The sequence below is a fragment of the Centroberyx affinis genome, unplaced genomic scaffold (assembly GCF_046629955.1).
Source record: "Centroberyx affinis isolate AG114_WGS23_722 - 3 ecotype Tasmania unplaced genomic scaffold, CSIRO-AGI_Caff_v1 ptg000666l_1, whole genome shotgun sequence".
Taxonomy (NCBI): Eukaryota; Metazoa; Chordata; class Actinopteri; order Beryciformes; family Berycidae; genus Centroberyx; species Centroberyx affinis.
This window is the reverse complement of record NW_027279290.1, coordinates 1-12497: the sequence shown is the minus strand read 5'-3', so window position 1 is coordinate 12497 and position 12497 is coordinate 1. Positions and strand designations below refer to the sequence as shown.

Below are 12497 nucleotides of genomic sequence, written 5' to 3'. Positions count from 1 at the left end.
ATGCAATAAACAGTCTTCTTGTTGCTTTCATTTACTTGTTACAACTTTCAAACATCAGTGTAATGAACTTCCCCCACCAAACCAACCAAAACATGAATGCAAACTCTGATTAAATTGGAAAGAAATGTGCGCTCCTGAGATACATTGACTCAAAGCACAAAAAGGTATTTAAGAGTATAACACAGAAAAACCACAATTAAAAAAGACTATGTAGACTGTGTGAATGGTCTTAATAGTTTTAAAACTGTACATATACTGTACATCTATTCCAAGTATAAGACTATAATACATTAAAACAAACAACCACAGTTAATGCTGATCCTTTTTTAAACAGTGTAATTGACAATCATACAGGTGCTGTATCAGGTAAAGAGAAGCACTATTTGAATGACTTTCTATTATGTTAATTAATGTAGACATTGACATAGTGGTGAATAATTTTGGATTGTGTTTTAGCAATGACTTAAACATTGTGATCTTATATTTGTTGCTATTTTTGGTGATTATTGTCTGCCATATCAGAAAATATCTCATAAGATCAAAATATCCACAAGTATAAGTTGTATACCACAGCTCAGTCAAAGCAAGTGAGGAGGAAATCTTAGGTCATGTAGAGGCTCTCAATTGATGCCAAATGATTCTTTGAGGCTTTTTTCTGCTAGCCTCCTTGTAATGTCTTTCCAAGGGTTAGGAATGTCAGCAGGCTTTGCATTATATTCTTTGGAAAAGTCCTCATTGAACTTTGCCATCACATATTTCCAGTAGTCTGATGCCTCAAGGCTTCCATCTGGAGGAATCTTCCAATCTGGGAAAATTTTGCTGTAATTCTTGTAAGGGTACCACTGATAATTTGTAGCATGGCAGCGGAATGAGCGCTCTGTGATCACAAGAGAGGAACATATTTCAGTGACGAGTTTGCCTGAGTCAGTAAAATTGAATTCCCCAAGACCCCGTGGCCAATGTACAGAAGCCCAGTGGTCAGTATGGGCTTTACCTCCTGCCTCACAAGGTGCTTTGCAGAATGGACACTGTTTACCACATCCAATCACTTTGGTGAAAAGCTCATTCTGGGGCTTGACACAAAGTTGTTTTAGTTTCATTTGGATGTCTGTTTTTTTAAATGTCTCCCTAAGAGCTTGTCCCATCTCTTCCACACATGTTGTGAGCCAATGAGCAAACTGTTCCTGGTTTGCATTGTTGAGGGTCATGAAAGCTCCGAGAGCATCCTGTGAAATGACCAGTTCATCACCAAGTTCCCTGCAGATATCTTCAACAAATTTCACCAAGTTGCCATTCTTGTTGATTTGGGCCTTTGTGATAGCCTTATATATACTCTTGATACTTGCTTTCAGATGTCGATCCTCCAACTCAGACATTGTAGACCCATTTGAGAAGCATTCCACAATTTGGTCAAATATCCAGTTCTTTACATAATCTTCATATGAGCAAATGTAGCTCAAATAGCTCTCAAATTTGTCCTTTGAAAGCAAATCATTTAAAATTGAGTACTGGAAAAATGTCTGCGTGCTAAATTGCAGTGAATTTTTGCTCGGCAGCATTTCCTCAATAATATCTGGACCCAAGGAACTGTTGACATAGGCTTCCACTGCAGGCTTTAAGCAGAGGTTGGTGAATTCTTCTGCTTTTTTCTGGCACTGGTCTCGTGCATGGAACAGGTCTTTAAAATCAGCACGATACTTTTCTTTGTACTGATTGAGACATCTCAAAGGGTCATTCTCTTGTATGAAGACTTCATGCATTTTCTGAAACTCTCTGGCTGCAACTCCACAGATGTGTTGTTTTAGAGAAACTTCAAACCCAATATCCGTCTTCATATCTGGATTGTTAATCAGCCTCTCGTCAATCATGTGTAGGATCTCCAGGAGGTAATTGTCATGATAATTGGTTTTCCTTTCCACTTTCTCAGTCACAAACTGTGTGCAAGCGGCTATGATGCTGTCAGCCATTCTTTGTACTGCAATTGTGTGATCTTGGATGTTGAATAACTTACTCACTGTGTGTTTAAATTTGTGATAGAGTCCCTCAGCTGTATATTTGAAGGGCTCTGTTCCACAGTCACACAGCTTTTTTTGACACACTAATACACTGGCATGACTCCCCTTGTGTGTTAAATTTGTCCTCAGGTGGTGATACACCTTAACAAAGATGTCAGCGGTCTTTAATCCAGCAAAGGATAATTCACTCACTGTTTTATCCCACATCTTATCAAATTCTCTCTCTAGCTCTTTGTCTGTCATCTGGGCTTTTCTCTTATGGCATTCCTCAATCAGTCCAAGCACTTTCTGTTCTAATTTGTTTGTATGGCTCTCCTTGATTTTATCAAGTTTTATCATTCCCTGTCTGATTTCAGCTGCTGCTTCAAGTTGATTAAGTACAGAACTCTCCATTTCTCGTCGAAGGCTTTTTGCACTGTTTGAGAAGTCTTCTCTGTATCTCTCTACTAGATGGACATTTCCATCTGTTTGCTTGAAGTACTGTGTTAGATTTTCAAGGAGAGTTTTCTCCCATTTAGACAGCTCTGAGCAAGCTTCGCTTTTCAAATGACTAAGAAATTCCCCCATGTCAGATATCTCAGATTTCACACCAATTGTACCAAAGTTTGAAATTCTTGTTTCAGCATGTGTAACCCATGTGTACATATGTTTCTTGAACTCCCATTCCCATTTGTTGAACTCTGTGCACAGCCTCATGTAGGCATCAGCCACCAAGCTATTTCTGAAGCTGAAGATGAAGTTCTCATGTTTTACTGCATTCCACAGGCTTTTTGTCCACTCCATAAACTCCAAGATCTCACTAGTAGATGACTCACAATTTCCCAAAATCTGGATTATGTTCTTCTTGAGATCATAAACAGCCTCACTGTACCCTGCATTAACTGGTGCCATTGGTGGGTTCCCATTCCACAGTCCAGGGATGTACCAGTTCCCGGTGTCTGGATTGTATTCCATCACATCAGTGAAGCTCTTGTTCTCCTCTTTCTTTTCCATTTTGGCTGCTGCCTGGGTCATCTCATTCAACTGTTGCAACAGTAGTTTCCTGTCCCTTAAGTTCTTGTCATGGGCTGACACATCTGACACATTCTGGTGAACAAACTGACATTTGGGCTTTTTGCCCACCTCTTTCATCCTGAGAAAAGCATGGACTACAGTTTGTAGGATGTCCCTCATTTCTGTTGAATTTTCCATTGCAATATTGATAATTGTGATGTCACTCAACCCCACAACAAGGGTTGCAAGCTCATTGTCGTGCTCATGGCTATCATCCAGTTGTGCAAGCTCTGGTGACTTTAGGCCTTCAGTGTCAATGATCACCATGAAGTCACAGTTCAGTACTTTTTTGAAGTCTTCATTGATTCTGATGAGCAACATAAAGGCACCTCTAGTGCATCTACCACTGCTGACTGAAAACTGCACTCCAAACATGGTGTTAAGGAGAGTGGACTTTCCTGTGCTCTGAACTCCAAGAACTGTGACTACCAGTATCTTGTTCTTTGGACGCACCAAGGTATTCAGCTGAGAGAGAACATCACTCACCCATCTCAGAGGTATGTTGGATGCATCTCCATCTACAAGCTCCAAGGGAAATCCATCAAGGAGCAATTCTGCACACAGTTTGGGCAGATGCTGTAGTTGCTGATGTGATGGGTCAGTTTCTGGAAGGGACACTGAAGCCTCACAGATTTGACCCATTTCACGCAAGAAGTGTTCAGTCCCCAATGAGCTGTTGGAAAGTTGTCTGTCAAGGTCTTTAATTTCCTCTTTGTTTTCAGACTTCTGGCATTTCTCTTTGTACTGCTCCCTGAGGCCAGAGAGTTTTTCTCTCGACAGGTTATCAAGGTTAATTCGCATCCATTTCAGGAAATAAGACCTCTCTATCCCTGGGCTTGATATTGCCTTTATGAAGCATGTCATTGCATTTGACATCTTATAACGGTTCTGCTGTTTCCTAAGTTGTCTTTTCTGTACTAGGAGATCACTTTTGTACTCTTCTATGTTTTCAGCCCCAGCTTTTTTAAGCCTGCATTCTTCCTTCTCTAAACGAGTCAATTCTTTCCATATTTGGCCTTGCAAGGGAAGCTGGGCTTCTTTGTACTGTGGGATGTCTTGTATTTCTGCAGTGATGCCATCTGCATTTTGCTTGGCACTCTGACACTCTGGGGAATCCTCATCAACCAAGATTCCCAGTTCATGGGCGATATCAGCCATCTGCTCCACTTGCATCTTGGTACTTGGGATCTCAACTACATCCCTGACTGTTTTTTGCAAGTTTTTGACGAAGTCTGCATCATTCATCTGCTTGGTCTTCAAAATGATGTTGCTTTTGGTCAAGTTCAACTCAGTTGCTACTTTTTTTAGCGCATCAAGACTGAAAGTCTTGCTCTGGTGGTTACCCACCAAGAACACCTGTGCCTTGTTGTGTTGGTTGGTCAGTAGCCTGTACTCAGAGTCCAAATTGTCAAAGAAAACAAAAACTGCTGCAGATGTCTGGCACAAAAAAGAGTATTGTGCTTCAAACAAAGCAATGTCCCCCCTGAGGTTAGCTACAGCTACTGCCTCACCAAAAATGTCAATGTTTTTGTTCCCACAGGGAAGATACCAACTAATTTCAGCCAATCCATTCGATATTCTCCTTGGACTATCACCACACTCCATGTTGCGATGAACAAAAGTGTTGTGATACTGTTGAGAATTGCTCAGAAGCTTGTTGAGAATCTCTGACTTGGACAAGGAGCACTCACCCAGTCTCACAAAAGACACCATTGGAAGTTCAGAGAGAACAATTCTCTCTTCAATAAAGCCCTTGGATTCTGAAAGTGACTGAGGTCTGTACTTCTTAACAATGTCTCTCATGGCCCAAAGCATGAGTGTGCACTGTTTTGTGTCACTATTAGGAAGCAGCAGAGGCACTGAAAATTGACACATGGACATTTTCAATGCCATTTCCTGCTGTACAAAGCCATTGGAGCACAGAAATAGAGCAGTGATAATGTCTAAGGGGTTTAACATGTCACCTGAGTTTGGACTGTTGACCAGATTTTCAAGATCTAATTCTGTATTCCCAGAGGAAGCATCACAGTTTGACTCACATGCTGATGTACACTTCACATTCCTAGCTGTCACATTAACCATCATTAACTTCTTCAGAAAACACCATGGAAGATCTGAATGACACTTAGCAGATTCATCAGCAAAGGTCTTCTCATCAATCTGAAGTACTGTGCTCAGCGATAGCTTCTCTGTGTAGTGCTGCTCCAACCCCAGATCTTCCAATAAGCTCTCCAAGTGTGTCTCTGTGGATAAGAAGATAATGCAGAATATTGTAAACACATTTTCATCAGTTGTTTTAAGTTTCTATAAGTATAAATCTGCAATCAATTGAATGCTACATTAAATGAATTTGCAAAGTAGCTTGATGTAACAAGTGATCACTGGCAATGAGGTGCTTAAGGTACTTTTCATCCTGCCTTTGCATTCTGCCTGATTTAAGGCTTGGATATGCTTTGTGAGAAGAGCCTCTGAGAATCGCCCGAAACAAACTTCTGAAAGCCCTGAACATTCATGGTTTTACATTACGATATATAGGAGGTGCTGCAGGCTGTCTGTCAAACAAGGGGGCGGGGTAGTAAACAGGAACTAGTCATAGGTCAGAGGTGAAAGCGTGTTTCCTGTTGTCTGTTCAAACTAAATGGCGGCATGCTTGTTTCCCATGTCATAGGTTTATGTGTGGCGCATTGCCACAATATCGGCACGAGCCACCACAAAATCAAAAGTTGGTCAGAATATAGAAATAGATCTATGTTCTCTGTCACACCAGAGACTGATCTCACCGGCGCTCACACAGCTGCTGCTTGTAAACTCACCACCCACACACACCCACACACACACCCACCCACACACACACACATTTCTTCCCCATCCGCTTGTGTGAGAAACACCAGCAGACTGTAGCTTTGCACTCAATCTGACAGTGAAAACAAAAGTGAACTTAATTTGCTCCAAACTCACATGTGTTTGTAATGGTGTGTGTAAAAAGTAACTTGACACTTTACTTAACACTCAGGCCTATAGAAAATTAAGATGAATGCAATGCAAATACTGGCATATATTGCCCCTGCTCTGTGATGTTTGAATGATTGAAAATAAGTCATGACATATTATTAAGTCCGTATAGGCTATATAACTCTAAAACTACAACTTCCGCAGTTGTATCTCTGCCCCTGCGGCTCCACTTGCCTTGGCTTTTGCAGGTTGTTTTTTGGCTTTGTTGAGCTTGTCAGGTAAACCCAGTGTTTCCCCTATATATATTCCACTGTGGCCGCCACGGTAAGATCATGACATTCCATGCTAAAAATATTTTCAAAATAATTGTATTTTTGGTATAGGCTAAGCTGTTGTGCATTAAGAACTGTTAGAACCAGTGTTTCTAGGCGCCGCTGCTGAAAATGCGCCAGATTAAAAAAAAAAAATCAAATGTAGCCTATTTCTGCCGAGAGAACCTTCATGATCAAAGTGACAAATGGCAACGTGTGGTCGCAGACAGAGCGAGAGATGTGCTCTAGGTGCAGTATTATACGAAATGACTGAATGATTACAGAAACACTATAGGTGTAGTTATTATAGGAAATGACTGAATGATTACAGAAACACTATAGGCGTAGTTATTATAGGAAATGGCTGAATGATTATATACTGAACAAAAATATAAATGCAACAGTTTTATTTTTGCTCCCATTTTTCATGAGACGAAATAAAACATCTAAGACTTTTTCTATGCACACAAAAGGCAAATTTGTTTAAATCCGTGTTAGTGAGCACTTCTTCTTTGCCAAGATAATCCATCCACCTGACAGGTGTGGCATATCAAGATGCTGATTAAACAGCATGATTATTGCACAGGTGTGCCTTGGGCCGGTCACAACAAAATGCCACTCTAAAATGTGCAGTTTTATCTTGAAAAAAGACATTTATTAGGCACTGAACTATGGATCTCACATGACTAGGGCTACAGATATGCATTTTTTGAAAACCAGTCAGTATCTGGTGTGACCACCATTTGCCTCATTCAGTGCGACACATCTCCTTCACATAGAGTTGATCAGGTTGTTGATTGTGGCCTGTGGAGTGTTGGTCCACTCCTCTTCAATGGCTGGATATTGGCAGGAAGTGGAGCACGCTGTCGTACACGCTGATCCAGAGCATCCCAAACATGCTCAATGGGTGACATGTCTGGTGAGTATGCAGGCCATGCAGGAACTGGGATGTTTTCAGCTTCCAGGAATTCTGTACAGATCCTTGCAACATGGGGCCGTGCATTATCATGCTGCAACATGAGGTGATGGCGGTGGATGAATGGAACGACAATGGGCCTCAGGATCTCGTCACGGTATCTCTGTGCATTCAAATTGCCATCAATAAAATGCACCTGTGTTCATTGTCCGTAGCTTACGCCTACCCATACCATAACCCCACCGCCACCATGGGGCACTCTGTTCACAACGTTGACATTGGCAAACCGCTTGCCCACACGATGCTATACACGCTGTTTGCCATCTGCCCGGTACAGTGAAAACCAGGATTCATCTGTGAAGAGAACACTTCTCCAAAGTGCCAGACGCCATCGAAGGTGAGCATTTGCCCACTCAAGTCGACAACGAACTGCAGTTAGGTCAAGACCCTGGTGAGGACGACGGGCACGCAGATGAGCTTCCCTGAGATGGTTTCTGACAGTTTGTGCAGAAATTCTTTGGTTTTGCAAACCAACTGTTGCATCAGCTGTCCGGGTGGCCGGTCTCAGACGATCTCGCAGGTGAAGAAGCCGAATGTGGAGGTCCTGGGCTGGCGTGGTTACACGTGGTCTGCGGTTGTGAGGCCAGTTGGATGTACTGCCAAATTCTCGGAAACGACATTGGAGACGGCTTATGGTAGTGAAATGAACATTCAATTCACGGGCAACAGCTCTGGTGGACATTCCTGCAGTCAGCATGCCAACTGCATGCTCCCTCAAAACTTGCGACATCTGTGGCATTGTGTTGTGTGATAAAACTGCACATTTTAGAGTGGCCTTTTATTGTGACCGGCCCAAGGCACACCTGTGCAATAATCATGCTGTTTAATCAGCATCTTGATATGCCACACCTGTCAGGTGGATGGATTATCTTGGCAAAGGAGAAGTGCTCACTAACACGGATTTAAACAAATTTGTGAACAAAATTTGAGAGAAATAAGCCTTTTGTGTGCATAGAAAAAGTCTTAGATACCTTTTATTTCAACTCATGAAAAATGGGAGCAAAAACAAAAGTGTTGCCTTTATATTTTTGTTCAGAAACACTGTACAGAGCACACACTTTGTGCGTGTGTGTGTGTGTGTGGTGAGTTTACAAGCAGCAGCTGTGTGAGCGCGGGTGAGATTAGACTCTGGTGTGACAGAGACCATAGCGTGACGTGCAGTATTACAGACCCCTTTAGATCAATGTCTATATTCTGACCAACTTTTGATTTTGTGGTGGCTCGTGCCGATATTGTGGCAATGTGCCACACATAAACCTATGACATGGGAAACAAGTGTGCCGCCATTTCGTTTGAACAGACAACAGGAAACATGCTTTCACCTCTGACCTGTGACTAGTTCCTGTTTACTACCCCGCCCCCTTGTTTGACAGACAGCCTGCAGCACCTCCTACATATTTTAATGTTCTGAAAAACAATGAAGGTTCAAGGCTTTCAGAAGTTTGTTTCGGGCGGTTCTCAGAAGCACTTCTGACAAAGCATATACAAGCCTTTACACAGCCAACCCACTGTTCATTAGCACCACATAAAGTAAAGTGAAAAGGCCCCGTACACAAGCGAGTAAATAGATGAACACTTTTAAAAACTAGATTTTCTGAAATTAGATTTTTATGTAGCCACTGAAAATAAACTTTTTTTTAAATGATTATTATCAAAATTATCCTCATTTGATATATAAAAGATATGCTAAAAAGAACTATTTTGGATACACACACTAGGCTCTCTACATCCTATGGGTTTAACTGTCGACTTTGACATGAGAGTATTCTTGAGGTCAAGCTTTCTATTTAGGGATTTAGTAACTGTACTGATGGCTTCACCTGATGTTTGTACAGTTTCTTCCCCCTTCTTTGTATATTACCTGATTGCTTACTATCATTCACACTGTGCTCTTTGATGTAGCCCCACACCCTTCTTGTAGAATTATATGTATCTTATCCTGCTAATGTGTATCTGAGTTTTTGAATCTGTATACTGTATGGGACTGTACTGTATAGGATGGATATATAAATGGACTACAAATTGAGAACAAAGAACTACACTTCCCTCTGTGACATGCTGGGTGCCACAAGAATGGTGCAGCACAGGTGTTCTGCATACTACTGATTACACTGGGACTCTTGTATATCCTTGCCCAGTTCATTGTGTGTATTGTATGCCCTGAAGAAGTGACCGATAGCTTGGTTCAATGAAGAAACTTGCATGGATCTAAGTGTGCAGAGGTTTTGCTCTTCCACAAAGAAATGTTTAATAAAATAAAACAATTAAGTAACTAATTAGTGTTAATCAAAAATGTCTTTGTACTTCCTGAAGAAAATGTGTAATTTCAATCATTTTAGCTTTTTCAGAAACAATCCCATTTGAGATTCAGTTTCGTGAGAATTACCCACAAAAGTCTAAAATTAAATTTTATAGCCACTGTAGATGCAGATCCCAACATGAGCTCCAGCACTGTCAGTGTGTCATCTCTTAAGTAGCATCTTAAAAGTATTTCTACAGACAGGCTTGTCGTTGTTTTTACCCATTTTATTCTTGTGTCTGGCATGTTATTTTACTTGTCAAATTGGCTGTTATAAGTATTGTTTTCTTAAAGCACAAACAACATTACATGATTAAAGTACTATAAAAATATGTTATCAAAATATTAGCAGTAGTAGTAACAGTATTATTATCATCTTACAAATAACTTACTTGTGTAGGCAGTTATCACAGCAGGCTTGCTTATTGTTCCGTTCTTCAGTTGTGTTGAAACGTAGAAGGAGTATTTCACTCCTGGACTCAGGCTGCTGAACGTCAGGCTGTTGGTGTCTGTTGTCAGCTCTTGGATAGTTCCTCCTTCACAGCAACAGGCCACGATGTAACCTCCCACTTCACCAGCAGGGACGTCCCAACTCAGAGACACCGAGTCAGTGCTGACCTGACAGACCATTATCTTCTCAGGAGGGACAGGGTCTGTAAAAAATAAAATGACAAGCCTTCACTCCAAAGTGTAAATTCACTTTTTTTTTATCCGAAGAGACATTCTAATGGGACAGTTCCATGCTTCATTTTTGCCCTAAGGTCACAAGGAAACGTGTTTTTCTACCATTGGGGCCCCTAACAGCTTGGTTCATGCACTGACTCGCTGTATACCACATTGCTCTGTGTGTCAGCCAGGCTCGCACCTTAGACTGACTCTTGCTTTAAGTGTGTGTGTGTGTATTTGTGTTTGCATGCGTGTGTGTGTGTGTGTACGTGTTGTCTGTTTACATGTGTGTGTTAGCAGTAACGTTAGTTGATGAGGTGGTGCCCTTTTAAAAGTAAATTAATAATTGTTTTCATTTAGCAGACCACTAGGCCTATGTCATTCTATTCAATCGATTTTGATTTAGTGACTAATTATGTTTATTAGGGCAGACTTTAATGAAAGATCTTTTACTTGACTTAAATTTGAGAAACACTAGCACAAAGAAAACCACCGGTGAGACAGAGGCTACCAATTGTCTCAACCACGGACTCATTACCTTAAGATGATGAATGAATATTATATGTTATAAAATGGTTTTGCCAGAACAACAATTTAGCCCAGGTGATTAAAGAGGTGAACATTTTTGAAAACTACATTATCTGAAATTGGAATTCTATACTTTCACATTTATAGCCGCTGAAAAGAAAACTTTTTTAAAATGATTTTTGTCAAAATTATCCTCAGGTCGAGTTGTTTTGTGGTAATGAAAATATTTAGTCAGTGATTTAGAGAAATATTGGATAAAATAAAAAATAGAATGAAGTAACTGATGAAGGCATTATGTTTTGTAATTCATGAAGAAAATTTGTAATTTTAATCATTTTAAGGTTTTTTGAGAAACAATCCCACTTGAGACTCGTTTTGTGACAATTACCCACCAAAGTGTTGAATTTTGACCCTTCCACCTTGACGGAAAGAGTATTTAAAATTTTGCAGCACAACAAAATGCACAATAAGTCAAGGAGTATGAATTTATCAAATTAATTTTTATAGCCACTCCAGATGCAGATCCCAAAATAAGCTTCAGCAGTACAAATGTCAATGCCAGAGTGTCATCTTTTAATAACATCTTAAAACTATTTTTACCTATTATATTCTTGTTTTACTTGCCTGTATAATTCTCCTGTAACTCTGTTTTTAAGCGGCATTTTTCTTCCTTATCAAATTGACTTTTATTAAGTGTTTTCTTTAAAGCTCTTTGTAAGTGCTAAAGAAAATGTAATTATTAAATGATAAATAATTATATTATCCTATTATTATTGTTATTATTATTATTATTATTATTATTGTTGTTAGTAGTAGCAGTAGTAGTAGTAGTAGAGTATAGTAATACTATTATTATCATGCAAATAACTTACTTGTGTAGGCAGTTATCACAGCGGGCTTGCTTATTGTTCCGTTCTTCAGCTGTGTTGAAACGTAGAAGGAGTATTTCACTCCTGGACTCAGGCTGCTGAACGTCAGGCTGTTGGTGTCTGTTGTCAGCTCTTGGATAGTTCCTCCTTCACAGCAACAGGCCACGATGTAACCTCCCACTTCACCAGCAGGGACGTCCCAACTCAGAGACACTGAGTCAATGCCGACCTGACAGACCATTATATTCTCAGGAGGGACAGGGTCTGTAAAAAATAAAATGACAAGCCTTCACTCCAAAGTGTAAATTCACTTTTTTTATCCGAAGAGACATTCTAATGGGACAGTTCCATGCTTCATTTTTGCCCTAAGGTCACAAGGAAACGTGTTTTTCTACCATAGGGTCCCCTAACAGCTTGGTTGATGCACTGACTCGCTGTATACCACATTGCTCTGTGTGTCAGCCAGGCTCGCACCTTAGACTGACTCTTGCTTTAAGTGTGTTTGTGTGTATTTGTGTTTGCATGCGTGTGTGTGTGTGTGTGTATGTGTTGTCTGTTTACATGTGTGTGTTAGCAGTAACGTTAGTTGATGAGGTGGTGCCCTTTTAAAAGTAAATTAATAATTGTTTTCATTTAGCAGACCACTAGGCCTATGTCATTCTATTCAATCGATTTTGATTTAGTGACTAATTATGTTTATTAGGGCAGACTTTAATGAAAGATCTTTTACTTGACTTAAATTTGAGAAACACTAGCACAAAGAAAACCACCGGTGTGAGACAGAGGCTACCAATTGTCTCAACCACGGACTCATTACCTTAAGATGAT

The 12497-nt window shown here is 40.4% G+C and overlaps 1 protein-coding gene across 1 annotated transcript; it reads right to left on the bottom strand.

The window, feature by feature from the left end:
- Window positions 1–337: 337 nt before the first annotated feature.
- On the bottom strand, window positions 338–11933 carry LOC139643875 (interferon-induced very large GTPase 1-like; the record flags this gene model as incomplete). The annotated part of the gene is made up of 3 exons (XM_071519159.1): window positions 338–5311; window positions 9999–10282; window positions 11699–11933. Coding segments are annotated over 3 exons (5210 nt in total), but the record flags the coding sequence as incomplete, so codon positions are not given.
- Between the last annotated feature and the right edge of the window lie 564 nt (window positions 11934–12497).